This window comes from Dipodomys spectabilis, unplaced genomic scaffold, assembly GCF_019054845.1.
Source record: "Dipodomys spectabilis isolate Male_0828 unplaced genomic scaffold, ASM1905484v1 ptg000379l, whole genome shotgun sequence".
Taxonomy (NCBI): domain Eukaryota; kingdom Metazoa; phylum Chordata; class Mammalia; order Rodentia; family Heteromyidae; genus Dipodomys; species Dipodomys spectabilis.
Window position 1 is genome coordinate 120,399 of NW_024871056.1, and position 17,833 is coordinate 138,231.

The following is a 17,833-nucleotide window of genomic DNA, read 5'->3' on the forward strand; positions in this document are numbered from 1 at the left end:
TGAACCAAGCACCTAAAAAACAGAAATAAGGGGGAAAAAATAGGAACCCAAGAGATTCCATATAAGAAAGGAACTGGGTACTGGTGGCTTATACTTGTAATCCTAGCTACTCAGGAGGCTGAGGTCTGAGAATCAAAGCCAGCCCAGTCAGGAAAGTCCATGGACTCATATTCAAGGACTCATATTCAATCAGCCACCAGAAAACCAAAAGTGGAGCAGTGGTTCAAGTGATAGAGCATTAGCCTTGAGCAAAGAAGCTCAGGGACAGTGCCCAGTCCCAGAGTTCAAGCCCTAGGACTGGCCAAAAAAAAAAAAAGCAGGGGAATGATGGCCCATGCTTGTAATCCCAGCAATCAGGAGACAGAGTCAGGAAGATTACTAGTTTGAGGCCAGCCTAAGGTGAGTTTAAGCCAACCTGAGCTTCATAGTGTGACTATCTCTCAAGGGTTGGCTGGTAAGAGTCATGGCCCAAGCAATAGAGGACCTACCTAGCAAGCAAGAAGCTCTGACTTCAAACTCCAGCACCACCAAAAGGGGCAGGGGAGAAGGCCTCCCTCCCTCCCCCCTAGAGCTCTTGCCTAATTAGCATGAGGCCAGATCCCCTAGTACCACCAAAACCAAAGGCTCAGTAGAACGCCTGCCTAGCACCACACCTGCACTACACACACAGAATACAACAACAACTATAAAAAGAAGGAAAGGAAAAGAGGGAAGTAAATAAATAAATGTGCCTATATTGAAAGCATCTACCAAATGCTAAGCCCATATAATGGGCAGAAAAGACACTAAGGCTTTTGTGTAGGAAGTTTCAGAACTGAGTCATAGAGAGAGGCCATACACTTCTGCAGAAAAGAATGTGCCTAGTGCTGCTGTTCAGGCCTGTAGCCCTAGTGATTTAGGAGGTAGAGATTGGGAGGATCAAGGTTCTAGGCCAGCCTGGACAAAAAGCTCATGAGAGCCTATCTTAACAAATCAAGCATGATAGTGTCTATTGTTCCATCTGTGTGGGAAGTATACTACAATCACAGGCCACAGGAGACACTATTTGAAAAATACAGCAAAAAGGATTATGGGTATGGCTTGAGTAGTAGAACCCTGCCTAGCAAGCAAGCACAAGGTCCTGACTCTAAAACCGCAGCATTGTCCCTCCCCCCCAGAATTTTTTTTTTTAAAGTCAAAGAGTAGTGTTGGGTGCTGGAATAGAGTGGCACAGTGCCTTCTGAAAACACATTTTCAATGTGGAATGTTAAAGACTTCAGTCAAGCCATGAGTCAAACAAAAAGGTAACCTGAAACTATTTTTAGACATTCAGGGTCTCCAGAAATTGGCTTCCTACACACACATCCTTTCATGAAAAGACATTTGGATGTTTTCCCGCAAATTGAGAGAGTAATTCTCAGAGTGGAAGTCAGGGATGACTGAGTTAATAAATAAAAGTTAATGGGTAGCTGCTGACAATTGCAGAGGAGTTCACAAGTTTGTTACTTACCTTTGATCTGTACTTCCCACTTGTCAATCTGGAGCAGACAGGAATCAGTAAACCCAATACAAGGTCAATTTAAAAGAATAGTAGACTTTGATAAAGGAGTAACCATAGACTCCAGAAAAGTTGCACATGTAGCCCACGGCCTCTGAGAACATGCTCAGCTTCACTGAGCCTTAGGGAGATGTGGTCAGAGCCAAAGGAGGAGTCAGGCAGGCAGAACAGAGGGGCAAGAGAGTTGTTTCCTAGGGCGCTTCAGTCTTGTTAAGGTGAAGAGTGCTAACTGTACCATAATGGGAATGCATATAGCACTACTGAACTGTATACTTGAAAGTCCTTAAAGGGACAAGCTGTGTGGAACATCTGTTTTAGCACAATGAAAACAATTTAATGTGGCCTTACTGTAGGTGGTCAGGATCTACCAGGCTGCTTCCTGCTGGGATGGAGCAGGGTGGAAGGCCCTGGGCAGGAGAGTCAGGAGAGTGCTCTAAACTCTTGGTAAGGGAACAAACATAGAAGGGAAGGAAAAGAAAAGCAATTAAGAGCTAAAATTAAACAAAAAGTAAAAATAGATGACAGTGTATCAAATAACCATGGGAATTATTTACGGTTAACGCAGTGCCATTTATCCATTGAACTGAAAGTAGTGATGAGGATGTGTGTAAGAGCCCTCCCTCACACCTATATCTATCATTTTATCTCTCAGCTAAGCTGTGACACTCTCAAATCAGTAAGAAATAGTAATTCGTTGGTGTGTTACGGATCCCAACATGCAAGAGGCTGAGGTAGGAGGATCATGAGTTTGAGGCCATCTTGGGCAAGACTCTTGTCTCCAAAAACATGACAAAAATAAAATTTAAAAATCCCAGTAATTAAGTCGGGCATCAGAGGCTCAGGCCTTAATCCTGTTTAAGCTTCTTCCTGCATAGCTATGACAGATATTTGCCACTGTGCCCTGCTCTTTATTGGTTGAGACGAGGTCTTGCAAACATTTGTCCAGGCTGGGATTGAACTATGATACATCTTCCAAGAAGCCAGGATTGCAGGTATGAGTTAGAAAGAACATTCATTGTAACGGTTTCCTGTATATTATTTAAGAAAATCTAAGAAGAGGGCCTATGAACAAAAGGAGGAGTCTTTTCACTTTCCATCTTTTTGTACTTTGTTCTTCCCATGAACACATTTTCACTTTTATAAAGTAAAAATGTTAATTTTTAAAATTATTCATGAAAAATAGCCAACACTTTACACCAGGAGTTAGAGGTAGAAATGATCAATGCTAGCTAGGGAGACATCAGGTAAAGCCTAATTAAAGAGTGAACATCTGGAGCCAGGTGCCCGTGGCTCACGCTTGTTATCCTGGCTACTCAGAAGGCTGAGATCTGAGGATCATGATTTGAATCCAGCCCAGGCAGAAAAGTCCCAGTGAGACTCTTATCTCCAGTTAACCACTCAAAAACCAGAAGTGGAACTATATGGCTCAAAGTGGTAGAGTGCACCAGTGGCTCACGCCTGTAATCCTAGCTACTCAGGAGGCTGAGATCTGAGGATCTCGGTTCAGAGCTAGCCTGGGGAGGAAAGTCTGTGAGACTCTTTATCTCCAACAAACCACTAGAAAACCGAAAGTGGTGCTTGGCGGTAGAGCGCTCGCTTTGAGCTGAAGAGCACAAGGACAGCACCCAAGCCCAGAATTCAAGCCCCACAACTGACAAAAAAAAAACCCAAAAAACAAAAAAAGTGGTAGAGTGCTAGCCTTGAGTTCAGGGACAGCACCCAGGCCTTGAGTTCAAGCCCTAAGACTGACCAAAAAAAAAAAAAAAAATAGAGTGAACATCTGCATTATGCTGTGTCATATGCACGTGAGCACAGGCAGGCAAGGGTGAGATGCTTCGTAGCTATGTGAACTCTGTTTACAGTACTTCACTGTGACAGTGGGATCTTATTACTGAGGAATGGCTAGTGCTAATTTAATTTGCAGGTGAATAGAATTCAGTGAAATTCATTTTCATTCCTTTATTGAATACTTCTTTTAAATGTAGCCTGTACTAGCCTACTTTATTCAATTTACTCTCTGAAGATGATGGAAGAATCTCACTCATTGTACTCTAGATATAGGGGTCTGACAGTGGCAGAGGAAGCCACTGTTGACCTGGTTTTCATTTGCTGATTTTCTCTGTAGATAAGTGGCTGAAGTTTGATGATTGTAACCCAGCCTGGTCACTCCCAAGAGCTGCCTGTGGTATGTGAATATTGCTCAGTGTCTCTACCTTTTACCATTAGCTTTTGCCTGGAAAGTATCATCTAAGATAATGAACAATCACTTTTCAAACTTCCTAAGTGTTCAGTCTTTTCGTTTGTTTGTCCTGGTACCATGGCTTGAATTCAAAGCATTGTGGTTTCACTTGGCTTTTTCTTCACATGGCTGTTATTCTACCACTTAAGCCACACCTCTAGTCAGGCATTTTGCTGGCTAATTGGAGATAGTTGGGCATTTCTGCCTGGGTTGGCTTTGACCCATAATAAAGCTCTAGGTCTCAGCCTTCGGAGTAGCTACGATAATAGGCATGAACTATCCATGCCTGATACATACATCTCCTTTCAAAGCAGTGTTTCTCAACTTGGGCTGAACCTGGAGTCTCCTAAAAGCTTTAAGTACACTGTTGATGCTTGAGTCCTGTTCCCACAGGCTTCATGTGTTGCAGCCTTGGCCTTGGAAGTCTTTGAAGCTTCCTATATAATACTGTTGGGCAAAGTCTAAGGATCCCTGTTTTAAAGGAAGAATACTCACAGGTAGCCTCACATACACTTTATCAGCTTAAATTGTTCCTATTATGGCAATATTTGTGTACAGCAGATAGTAAGCCGAAATTCCTTATATATGTAGTTGTATCTTTCTAAAATATTTATATATTAATACATTAAAAGCAATGTGCTGATTGTTTTTTCCCCATTGCTGGGACTCATCCCAGGGCCTTGCACATAATGGACAGGTACTCTGTCTGCCTCTCCCTGTGTCCCCAGTGACAGAGTCTGCTGAGGATTGATTCTAGGGATGCTATTCCTAATCCATTATATTCCTACCTGCCAGTGTGAATATGCTTTCAGTCAGGAGATAGAAACCACATGGTTTATATAAACAGGAAAAGTTTAATGTAAGGAATACAATATGGTAAAAGTAATTGTGGTCAGACAGAATGGCATACCCTATATGCCTACTCCTAGCTATTCTGGAGTTTGGTTAAGTCATAGTCCAAAGCTAGCCCTGGCAAAAAGTTAGAAAATACCTTCCCCCCTCCCCCCAATCTCAAACAACAAGCTTAGTCTTGGTGGTACATCATGTCTAGTTACAGCTTTGGGGGATTGCAGTATAAGGGCTAAGGTCCAAGATCAGCCCCAGGTAAAAATTGAGACTCTTCATTAAAAAAGTAATAATAATAACTAAAGCCAAAAAACTAAAAGGCTAAGAGCATCGTTTAAGAGGTAAAATGCCTGCCTGGGCAAGAAAGTCCAAGAGACACTTATCTCCAATTAACCACCAAAAAGCCAAAACCACCACAGCTCCAAAAGGTAGAGTTGTGGTTCAAGTAGTAGAGCTCTTGCCTTGAGCAAAAAAGCACCCCCCCCAAAAAAAAAAAAAAAAAAAAAAAACAAGAAGGCTGGCAGGGAGCTTACTTTATATAGCAGGAGGGAGATACATTCAGTAGTACATGGTGAATGTCCAGTTCTGACACTCTCAAAGTGGCACCTACATTCTTCTGTAGGTGACAGTGGCTTCAGATATTTTGGCCTTGATGCTCCCCTTCCTTTCCCTTTCCTTCCCTTTGCGTCTGTTTTTCCATGTGGCAGAATTGGGATTTGAACTCAGAACATTATACTTATTAGGTGTTCTACCATTTAAGTCATACCCTCAGCCCTTTTCAATCTAGTTATGTTTGAGATAAGGTCTCATTTTTTCCCCATCAGGCATTCACCTGGTTGGTGATCCTCCTGTTTTATTCTTTGTGCTGTACCTGAGATGACAGTCCCACACCACCATACCCAGCTTTTTCCATCAAAATGGAGCCTTGCAAACATCTTTCCCAGGCTGGCCTGGAACTGCTGCCTTCCTCATTTCAATCCTGATTTCAGCTGAGATCATAGGCACGTGGCACTGTGCCTAGCTGTTGGTTGAATGTTGAGCTATTTGTTGAGATGCATATCAACTTCTTGAACAGCTAGGATTATAAGTGTGAGCTACTGCACCCAGCCTAATAATATAACCATTTAAAACAGCCATTATACCAACATCACTTTTCTTTATATTTAATAAGGGAGAAAGAAGAAGAAACACAAGAAGAGGAACATTTTGATGGAAGAAAAGAAAAAGAAAAAGCAGGAAGAAAAGAAAAAGAAGGAAGGTGCTCAGAAAAAGGTTTGGCCAAAGTGTTGACTTCACTGTCCTTGTAATCAACCATACATTTGTCATTTACATTGTCACAGCCATTACATTGCTAAGGTTAATTGTATCAGTGTGCTATAATTATAAATATTAGCAAATAACAGATACTGTCATGGTGAAAAAAATAAAGGATGGCAGCTACAAAGTATCTTTCTTAAAGAGTATTACCGTTGCATTTCAAGAAGTGTGGGTTTGCTTATGGTGATAAAGTACAGCTGTGCCATTTTACTCACCGTCAGCTGTCCAGAACAGCCCATCTAAGTAACAAGGAAAGACCTGCCAAACTGATCTTACTAGAAAAGCTAGAAATAACCCTTGAGGGTTGGCATATATTCTTTTAGAAATCCTATCAGTAAATATTAAAGATAAAATTATATATGTAGCTCTGTAGTCTTGAGTTTTATGGCATGTAAAATACTAAGTTAACATTTAGGGGCTGGGAAGGTGGCTCAGTGGTAGAGTGCTTGCCTTGCATGCATGAGGCCCTGGGTTCGATTCCTCAGCACCACATAAGCAAAAAGAAAAAAGCCGGAAATGGCACTGTGGCTCAAGTGGTAGAGCACTAGCCTTGAGCTGAAGAGCTGAGGGACAGCGCCTAGGCCCAGAGTTCAGGCCCCACGACTGGACCAAAAAAAAAAATTTAAAAAAAAAAAACATTTGCCTTTGTTCTTGCCTATTAGTATAGTTAAACTATATACCTTTTTTACTAAACAAAAGATAGAGCTCAAACAAGCTTCCATGTAGGTTTTTTTTTTGGCCTTTACTTCATAGTGTCATGTGATCAATAGCAAGTAGCCATTTCCCCCAGTGATATGAAATCATAATCAATCAACAGAGCAAAGCTTGTTTTTTACAGCGTCCAGTATGAAGTCTGCTTATGATGTGTCTTGGATGTGTATACATGTTCTATACGCGATTGTCCTAAAGCGTTTCTGATTTTTTTTTTCAGGCTGCTGATCAAAAAACCAAAGGTAAATTTATTTATATTTCGGGGGGGGGGGGGTTCATTTTATGGCAGCACCAAAGTTGATGAAGATGATTTTCTTTTTTAATGGATGTTTCAAAACAGAATATAAGGCTGCCTTTGAGTCTACTTCTTATTCATTGTGAAAGTCTCCATTTATCTCTGGTTTTACATCTGCATCTCATTGGCATTTGGGTAATCTAAAAATGCCTGAAAAATGTTAGCTTTCTAAATAATGCTTTTTTTTTTTTTTCCTGGCCTGAGCGCTGCCCCTGAGCTTCTTTTGCTCAAGGCTAGTGCTCTACAACTTGAGCCACAGTTCTACTTCCAGCATTTTCTGAGCAGTTTTTTTTTTTTTTTTTTTTTTTTGAAGATAAGTGCCTTATAAACTTTCCTGCCCAGGCTGGCTTCAAACTGCAAGTCTCATATCTCAGCCTTCTGAGCAGCTAGGATTATAGGCATGAGCCACCGGCATCCAGCTAAATAACACTTTTAAATTTGCTTTTGGTTTGATTTCTACCAAATAAGGATTGAACTGATGTTGATTCATTTGGAATAAGAACAACCAAAGAATATTGATTTTTTTTCTTTCTTTCTTAAGCTGAGTAGAAAAGTTAGTGAGCTGGATGCCAGTGGCTCACACCTGTAATCCTAGCTACTCAGGAGGCTGAGATCTGAAGATCACAGTTCCTGGCCATCCCAGGCAGAAAGTCTAAAAGACTTCATCTTAGTGGAGAGAAGCTGGATGTGGTGGTGTATACCTGTCATCCCAGCAACTATAGGATGCTTCAAATAGTATTCACCTTGGCAGAATACTGGATCCTATCTTAACAGTAGTACAAAACAGGGTTGGAGGCATGTCTCAGTAGTAGAGCACCTTCCTGCAGCACAAAGTCCTAAGTTCAAACCCTCAAACTGCCAAAAAATTTTTCTTGAGATTTTTTTTTTTGGTCGGTGGTGAGGCTTGAACTCTGGGCGCTGTCCCTCAGTTCTTCAGCTCCAGGCTAGCGCTCTACCACTTGAGCCACAGCGCCACTTCAAGTTTTCTGGTGATTTATTGGAGATAAGAGTTTCATGGACTTTCCTGCCCAGGCTGGCTTTGAACTGTGATCCTCAGATCTCAACCTCCTGAGTAGCTAAGATTACAGGCGTGAGCCACGGGCACCCAGCTTCTTGAGATTTTTTTTTGCGGCCTGATTTATCCCCCCCCCCCCCCCCCAATCTCAATCTCTCTCTGTCTCTGTCACTCTCATTGGTCCAAGACAGAACTCAATCTTGGTATCTGATGGTTTTGCTCATCGGCTAGCACTTTACCAAGTGAACCCTCAAGGGTTAACTATTTCTTCTCTTTATTTTTTTCTTTTTTCCCCCAATCTCGTTTAATCATTTTCATTATAATTGTTTTCTTCTCAAATGTTAGAATTGTTATAAGATTGCTATTTTCGGGGCTGGGAAGGTGGCTCAGTGGTAGTGCTTGCCTTACCTGCCTGAGGCCCTGAGTTCGATTCCTCAGCACCACATAAGCAAAAAGAAAAAAATGCTGGAAGTGGCGCTGTGGCTAGCCTTGAGCTGAAGAGCTGAGGGACAGCACCCAGGCCTAGAGTTCAGGCCCCATGACCGGACCCCAAAAAAAAAAGATTGCTATTTTCTGTTATGCTGATGAATATTTTCATTTCTAACTTTAAACAGTGCTGAGTTTTTATCTGCTCTTTGCATCTTCTCTAAAATACTGCTCTCTTGGGTATAGTTTATTAGTAACTACTCACTGTCTTTACAAATTTTCCTAATAATGATTGTTCATGTCCTTTCAAATAACAAAAATGTGTGACTGTGAAGAATAACAGTACTGGTAGGTAATTTACTAATGGATAGTAACATCAGGTTTTAATTTGTCTTTCTTTTTTTCTTTTTTCTTTTCTTTTTCTTTTTCTTTTTTTGGTTGGTTGTGGGGCCTGAACTCTGGGCCTGGGTGCTGTCCCTCAGCTCTTCAGCTCAAGGCTAATGCTCTACCACTTGAGCCACAGCACCACTTCCAGCTTTTTCTGCTTATGTGATGCTGAGGAATCGAACCCAGGGCCTCATAAATGCTAGTAGGCAAGAACTCTACCACTAAGCCACCTTCTCAGCCCAGGTTTGAATTATTTCTAAGTCCCATTATTACTAGGAGAAATCAGAATTTGCTGGGAAGCGATTGTTTTGCCTGTATCATGAGGCATATTATAATGGTGTTTGTGCTGTCATACAAAATAGATTTGTTCTTCTAACATGCCAGCATTTTTGTTTCTTTTCCCTGCCCTTGCCTGTAAGTCCATGGGCGAGATCTGTTCGAAGTCCTTACACTCAATATTCTTTCTTAGTGATGGTGGTATCATCTCCAGAGCACAGACTAGCAAACTAAAGCTGTGAAAGTTTAGTAAGCACATGGTGAGTCTGATGTGCCCAGGATTTCACTGCTGTACATACAGCCTGCAGATGAGCACACAGCAGCCATTTGTAAGTCCACCACTTCCTGTGCTCTGTAGCTACCCAGCTTCAGAGTCCTGCCCATGTCAGGGAGGTACTCAGAGAAGGAAAACAGCTTTTGAAGGCAGAACTAGTGAGTAGCAGAGCTTCTAGGACCAGGGAAATCAAGCCCAGAATTGTTTGGGTGTAGGAAAAAATATAGCAAGTTGGGTGAGTATAAAACTTGAATACAGTTGAGAGACTAAAACATAAATTGCATTATGTGATACACTGAATCAATTTAAAAACAAGTTTGAGACCAGGCTCAGGTGGCTCACACCTGTAATTCTAACTACTTAGGAGGCTAAGATCTGAGGCTCATACTTCAAAACCAGCCTGTGAGACTATTACCTCTAAAACTATTCAGAAAAAGCTGGCAGCAGCACTGTGTCTCAGTAGAGTGCTAGCTTTGAGCACAAAGAGGCTCAGGGACTTTGTGGAGTTCAACCCCAGAACTGTGCAAAGAAAAAGAAGTTTGAATTGTTTGGGGATGATAATTAGCTCAAAATAGACCAAATCACTTAGTAACATCCTTTTTCTGCAGTATCCTATGCCATTCATTTAGTAAAATTAGGAAAGCAATGCCTCCATTAATTAGCATTTTATCTTACTTAATTTTAACCTCTTCCAATAACATTTCTAAGAACCCTTTAGAATATATTTTGTACCTACGTAGGTTTTATGCAGTCTGCATTTCCCACAGAATATTGTGTTGATAGATCAGACCTCATTTTAGCATTAATTTTTTTAAAAACTAGTTATACATGTGGCTATTACCATTGAACTTCAACTGAGAGCCTACTTAGAAGGCTAACACAAAACTGGATCTAACTAAATATGCCTTTAAGTAAATAATAAATATTTTTTATTTTTATGTTTTTGTGCCAGTCTTGGGGCTTAACTCAAGGCCTGAGTACTGTCCCTGAGCTTTTGCTCAGGGTAGTGCTCTACCACTTGAACCACAGCCCCACTTCCAGCTTTTTTGGTAGTTTATTGGAGATAAGTCTCTTGTACTTCAGACTGGCTTTGAACTGGGATCCTCAGATCTTAGCCTCCCAAGTAGTTAGGATACTGGTGCCGGCTAAATATATCTTTTTAAACAATGCTCATATGTAGTACACTTCCTTTCTTCCTCATACATTTGAAAACAAGAGTTCTAGAAAATCTGTTTTGTAAAATTATAACTAAAATAGAAATTTTTCCGCTGGCCATTGTTTTCAAGTCCTGACCTATGATTTTTTTTGTGGAGACTGTTTTCTTTTTAAAGTTCAAGCCAGGTGAGGTAGTATCCTGCCCTATATGGTAGTAGGAGCCAGAGAACACATTATTTGTGTATATGTGCACGCAAGTGTGTATGTGTGAGATTGTGCATCTGCACATGTGTGGGTGTGCACACACACCTCTACTTTGTACTTTTTGGTGACTCATTGGAGATAAACGTCTCATGGGCTTTCCTACTTAGGCTGGCTTCAAACTACAATCCTCAGATCTGTTTCCTGAGTAGCTTGGATTACAGATGTGAGACCCTCTCGCCCAACTCTGAGGGAACACACTCTTACTCAGACAGTGGATTCATTGTGTATCCACCCTTTCTCTCTCCTAACTCCCTTGTGGACCTCCGTAGTGCTCTAAGCATGCCTGTCCCATGGAACTGTGGCTCAAAGTGATAGAGCACTAGCCTTGAACAGAAGAGCTCAGGGACAGCGCCCAGGCCTCAGGTTCAAGCCCACAACTGACCAAAATAATAATAATAATAATAGCATTATTCAAAGAGAAATTAAAGTTCACTTGGAACTTAATTCCTCCATCCTGAGATGTTTTCCCAATTTACTTTCAATCCTAGCCCCTCAATAGCTACAGTAGGTGCTTTGAAAACCTCTCCTTGAGCCTGCTCATAAACAAAATAGTACTTTATAAGTTTTCATCTTGTACACAGCTGAACACAATTGCTATTTTGCCTTGGTGAGATGTAGATGCTGTCATGATTGGAAGACAGGGCTGAGATCAGGTACTGTCCATTAGCTTAGACAGTAACGCTCTCCTATATAACTGTTGTCCAAGTATTAGATACTCAGACTGCTTCTATGGGTTTTACTTCTGTAATCAGTAATGTCATTTCTTTATTTTGGGTACTGCTCTTTATTTGCCATAGGTAATTGTAACTGTATGTGTGATGTGAGGGATTTGTGCACCTAAAATTTCCATGATGTTTCTGGGGGTTTTTCATGGGTTGAACTTGAAGGATGTTCACTATAAAAATATAGCACATATAAGTATGATGTTAAATTTAGTGGTTAAGTCATATTTATTAAGGCTATAAAATGGTTGTGTATAGATAGATAGATAGATAGATAGATATAGCTCAAAGCTAATTAATCACGTATCAAAGTGATACCCCTCTTAGTTCAAGTTCCATGCAGTTATCGGATTAGAAATCTGAGTCATGGGCTGGGAAGGTGGCTCAGTGGTAGAGCGCTCGCCTTGCATGCATGAGGCCCTGGGTTCGATTCCTCAGCACCACATAAGCAAAAACAAAAAAGCCGGAAGTGGCTCAGTGGCTCTAGTGATAGAGCACTGGCCTTGAGCTGAAGAGCTGACGGACAGCGCCCAGGCCCAGAGTTCAGGCCCAGGACCGGACCCCCCCCCCCCCCCCCAAAAAAAAAAAAAAAAAAAACTGAGTCATTTGTTTATAAATGTTATAAATTCAGACATTTAATCATTTAATTTGTATCCTAATCTTGCTTGTAAGAAGTGTGACTTACTTGTTTTGCACTCAGACTTTCTACTTTGCCACACCTTCAGTGGTTAAGTGTACACAGGACTTGACCCAGCAAGCCTGCTCTTGGAGGTGACAGGCTCTTCCTGAGAGAAGAGAGAGGATTTTTCAAACTACCTCCCTCACCAGCCTTCATCACTTCTTGTTGCAGTGGCTTGATGTGGGCTCCCTCTTCTGACAGGCTGAAGGATATGACTCTATTTTTAGAGGGAAAAACTCCAGGGTTATGTTATAGTTCCTTCACAGTTTTAAAAAATTGATTGTTTTTATTACTACATATTAATTGTACATAATTGTTGACTTCAAGGTGACATTTTCATACATGTATATAAGATGTAGGTTTTATTACCCAACCCCTATTACTTAATCCATATCTGTCCTCTGTCCTTCATTTTGCTTGCCCTGTCCTCTTCCCAAATAGTCCCTTTTCAACTTTTTAGGTTTCATATCTTGAGAGAAATCATGTAATTGTTGTCTTTCTGAATCTGGCTTATGCCGTTAAACATGATGATCTCCAGTTTTTTGTTTTTTGGGTTTTTTTTGGGTCCGGTTGTGGGGCCTGAACTCAGGGCCTGGGTGCTGTCCCTCAGCTCTTCAGCTCAAGGCTAGAGCTCTACCACTGAGCCACAGCGCCACTTCCGGCTTTTTTCATTTTGCTTATGTGGTGCTGAGGAATCGAACCCAGGGCCTCATGCATGCAAGGCGAGCGCTCTACCACTGAGCCATCTTCCCAGCCCGATGATCTCCAGTTTTATCCATTTTCTTGCAGATGACACCTTAATGGTTAATATTCCATTTTGTATATATGCCACCTTCTTCCCTTCCATCCATCCATCTGTTGACGGGCTCCTAGCCTCGTTCCATAATTTAGCCATGTGAGCCTGCACAACTTCTTAATTTATTACAAAAAAAAAAAAAAAAACCCAAGCTGGGCACCGGTGGCTCATGCCTGTAATCCTAGCTACTCAGAAGGCTGAGGTCTAAGGATCACAGTTCAAAGCCAGCCTGGGCAGGAACCACCAGAAAACCAGAAGTGACCCGAGTGGAGAGCACTAGTGGAAGAGCTGAGGGGCAGCACTCTGGCCCAGAGTTCTAGCCTCATGACCAACCAATAAAACACACACACACACAAAAACAAAAACCACTTCATACAGTCCTACAGAAGGCAATACTCACATCCTAAGAGAAAGCCTTTGAGACCTAATTCCATTTACACCTTCTATATTTCCTGAGATAAAGATTAGTTTTTCTAGGAGTCATCTACTTCAGGATGATTTGGCATGGAGAGGGTAGAATGGAGAGCATACTTGGTGTGCTTTCTCCTTCCTTTTCTTTTCCTTTTCCTCCTTCCACATGGTCAGATTGGAGGGCAAACTTGATTTCCCTGGGGGCAGGAGTATATTACTAAGGTTTGAGCTTAGCACCTTGTGCTAGATCACAGGCTCTCTAACACTCAAACCATGCTCTTGGACGTTCTCGAATAGGATCTCACTATTTCCCCAGAAGTCTGAACAGCAGTCATCCTACTTATTCTCTTCTCATGTATCTGGGATGACAGGCACATACCACCATGCCTAGCTTTTTATTGGCTGAGATAAAGATCTTGACAACATTTTACCCGAGCTTGTCTTGAGCTGCCATTATCCTGATCTCAGCCTCCCAGAGTTGCTAGGCCACTGTCCACTGTTCTGTCCACTATATTGACTCCATTGATGTTTGATATGGAGAAGATTGCAGAAAGACCTGCAGCTATTATACACGCACTTGATCAGCAAGATACGGAGAAGCCAAACTTTAGGAGGTCGAATTGGGAGTCTATATTAGAAAGCCAGTGACTGCAGGCAGACTCATGACCCAAAAAACCTTAGTGCTGTATGTTGTTAGCATGAAGCTTAGAAAGGCAAAAGCCATATCAAGGAGATATACTCCTTGGTATGGGATTAGCAAAGTGTGTTTACAGAACCAAAATAAGCCAGTTAGGGGTTAACTGGAGGTTAGGGTGTTAGAGATTTCCCAGAATCTAATACTCTTTAACAATCAGGTAAAGGATAGGAATTTCCCAGAGTCTTTAACAATCCATGACATATAGCAGTTCTGGGAATGATCTGTGCCCCATCTGTACTTCATAAGAATTGAGTGCAATGTCCTATTACCTATTAAGGTGCTGAAGTGGCAGTGAGGACAAGATGGCATTGCTTAGGCCCAGTGTCCATATTTCACAGTCACTCAAGCTTTAACACACTACCATCAGCATCTTCTCCCTTCCTCGTCCTCTTTTCCCCCTCTTCTCCCTTTTACTCTTCTCTTTATGCTGGTCCTGGGGCTTGAACTCAGGGCCTAAGTACTGTCCCTCAGCCTTTTCATGACTGGCACTCTACTCCTTGTACTGTACCTCCAGTCTGGTATTTTGCAGTTAATTGGAGAAATGAAGTTTTGCAGACTTCCCTGGGCTGGTTTGGAACACTAATCCTTTAGGTGTCACCCTTCTGAGTAGTTAGGATTACACATGTGAGCCACCATTGACAGCTGTTAATAGCATTTTCTATTTTGATCTTACCTGTCTTAATTTGAAATTTAGAAATACAGGACTGGCCGGGCGCCGGTGGTTCTCGCCTTTAATCCTTGCTACTCAGGAGGCTGAAATCTGAGGATCATCATGAGGCCCTGCATTCAAACCTTAGTACCACAAATTAAAAAATTTAATGATTTAGAAATACTCACCTATAGCATAAATAGTACATTTTCCTAAGAGTAAAGGAATTCAGTTCGAACTCGTTAGTAATCATTATTAAAGTAATTTTATTCTTTTAACATTAATGTTATCTAGTCTTACATATTGAGAGTCACATTTAACTGATACAGTAGAACTACTTTTTTGGGGCCGGTCATGGGGCTTGAAATTAGGGCCTGTGCACCATCCCTGAGCTCTTTTGCTCAAGGCTAGTACTCTACCTTTTTGAGCCACAGCATCACATCTGGTTTTCTGGTGGTTAGTTAAAGGTAAGAGTCTCACAGACTTTTTTGCCCAGGCTGGTTTTGAATACTGATTCTCAGATTGTAGCCTCCTGAGTAACTAGGATTGCAGTCATGAGACACCAGTGCCTGACAGAAAATACTTTTCAACAACATTTCTCATTAGCAATAGACAAGTAATGTAGTTGGTAGTTAATGAGTTTGTGTATTTGAATTGTGCTTCAAGTGTTGCTATGGTGGCAGATGAGCCTGAAGCCTTCCACTGTAGGCCCGTACCACACTTTGCATCCCCCGGCTCTGCAGAGACAGCAGATGTGCTCCTTACTCAGAGCTGTTCTTCCTTTCTTCTCAATGTCCTACGGCAAATTTTTGCCACAGTGTTTGTTGTTTATGGATTGCAGGAGAAATTGTAATAATGAAAATAGTCCTTGGACTCTGATTTGTTTAGTTTAAGAGAATTGGTTTTTTATGTATTTACAATTGCAAACATTAATCACATATGTATGTTTTAGCCCAAAGTCAAAGAAGCAATATTTGAGTAAATTTAAATGTAAAAGTTTTTTTGTTTTTTTTTGTTGTTGTTGGTCGTGGGGCCTGAACTCTGGGCCTGGGCGCTGTCCCTCAGCTCTTCAGACCAAGGCTAGCGCTCTACTACTTGAGCCTCGGCGCCACTTCCGGCTTTTTCTGCTTATGTGGTGCTGAGGAATCAAACCCAGGGCCTCATGCATGCAAGGCAAGCACTCTACCACTGAGCCATCTTTCCAGCCCCGGTTAAAATTTTTTAAGGCTCAGTGCCAGTGGCTCCTGCCTGTAATCTAGCTACTTAGGAGGCTGAGATCTCAAGATCTGAAGCTAGCTGGGACAGGAAAGTCTGAGACTCTTATCTCCAATTAACCACCAAAAAATTAGAAGTGGCTCAAGTGGTAGAGTGCCAGCTCCTTCCCCTCTCCCCCTCCCCACCCCCCCCCCACCCCCCCCACTCCCCAGCTGAGGACCAGACTCAGAGCCTTGCATTTACCAGGCAAATGCTCCTCCGCTGAGCTAAATCTTCAACTTGGTAAAGTGCTCACTTTAAGCAAAAAGAGAGATATCTTCAAGGCCCAGACCTAGGACAGGTATTGATGTAATGATATCTTGTTAGTGGACTAGGGGTTGAATGAGTAATTTATGCTCTAATTGTAAGGTACATTCAAACTTTAGAAATGACAGATGTTAAAATATGGGGATTAAAATAATTTAGGTTAACGTTCTTTGTAGGAAGTAACTTAAAAAAAATAACAAAAACAAAAAACTTCTGCTTGGCAGTTCCACAGCCTGGAAGAAGATAGCCCTTAATCCATGCTGCTGGTTCAGGCTCAGCAGCACTGGTGCAGGTCACCAAGAGAGTGGTCAGGGGCAGCCCATTCTCGAGGGCCTCTCATGTGCATCCACAGCCACCACTTGTATCTTGCTTCTGCCCACAAGGGCACACATGTGGCCCCTAGTGGGAAGGTTGTGATGCAAGGCCTCCATCCTCCCTGCAGTCCCAGCCCAGGCTGCAGCAGAGCAAAGCCACAGTGTTGAGGATGAATTTTTTTTTTTCCCCATTCATAAGGCTTGAACTCTGGGCATGGGCACTGTCCCCGAACTCTTCAGCTCAAGGTGAATACTCTGTCACTTGAGCCACAACGCCACTTCCAGTTTTCTGGTGGTTTCTTGGAAATAAGACTCTCACGGTCTTTCTTGCCCCAGCTGGCTTTGAATGGCTAACCTTAGATCTCAGCCTCCTGAGTAGCTAGGATTACAGGCATGAGCCACCAGTGCCCAGCTGAGGATGAGTATTTTTAATTTCAGGAAACCACAAGTCAAGGGCACAGATTAAGAACAAGAGATGGGACATCAGCATTTAGAAGAATGTAGAAAATATTTTAAACAGTTGCAGTAGAGAATCAGACATTTCATGTTAGGTTGAGAAAGAGGAGTTCTCAATAGTATTGGCTTATAATGGAACAATAGGCCTATCTTGTTCTAGGCTGTGGAAGTACCAAGCAGTCTGGAGAGCAGACCAAATGTCAAGCTAAACACGAGTATGGCACACAGCAAGAGAAAGAGATTGGGGGTTGGGAGGGCGTTATGTGCTGACCACTGGGTCAGCTAGGCATGATCTTTCTCCCTCACTCCCGTAGAGATGATGAGATGTGTAAAGTTTCTGGGAGTGTGGCTCAGGTGGTAGAGTACTTGCCTTATAAAGCCTAGGGCCCTGTGTTTAATCCCCAGTATTACAAGGTCAGGGGGACAGTTTGAAAAGGCGCTCCTAATAAAGTTCTTCAATAGGCAGTCAGAACTTCCTGTCTTCAGTGAAGCCTGAGTTTGGGGGGAAGCAATAGTAGGAATTTTGAGCTGCTGAAAGCCAAAGACTGTTTCCAAAAAATAGTTTTAAAAGTACTGTTTTTTTTCTGTATTCTAGGAGGCAGTCCTTACAACTGCAGTGATTTTTCTTTTTAAAAGATAATTTGAGGATACTTTTTTAAGGGGGTTTTCACTGTGATAATTCCATAGGTGCATTTAGCACTTTGAACCTCTTTACCTTCTCTATTATATGACCTAAGTAGAAAGTAGTGATTTTCTTGAACCAGGTATTATTTACTGTGAGATTTTATTAGCTTAAAGCATTACAAGTTGATTCCTTATAGTCAATAATAAACATCCTCTACATGC

The 17,833-nt window shown here is 41.8% G+C and overlaps 1 protein-coding gene across 3 annotated transcripts in view; it reads left to right on the forward strand.

Annotated features, from left to right (window-relative positions):
• Nucleotides 1-5,793: 5,793 nt before the first annotated feature.
• Nucleotides 5,794-17,833, forward strand: part of Tnrc6c (trinucleotide repeat containing adaptor 6C) — a 71,133-nt gene continuing 59,093 nt past the window's right edge. For 2 of the 3 annotated variants that reach the window (XM_042667165.1, XM_042667166.1), the window contains exons 1-2: nucleotides 5,794-5,894; nucleotides 6,871-6,892. In XM_042667165.1, coding sequence (XP_042523099.1) covers nucleotides 5,832-5,894; nucleotides 6,871-6,892 — 85 coding nt within the window. In that variant the 5' untranslated portion in view covers nucleotides 5,794-5,831. The remainder of the gene's footprint in view (nucleotides 5,895-6,870; nucleotides 6,893-17,833) is intronic. The other variant, XM_042667169.1, reaches the window with a different exon arrangement.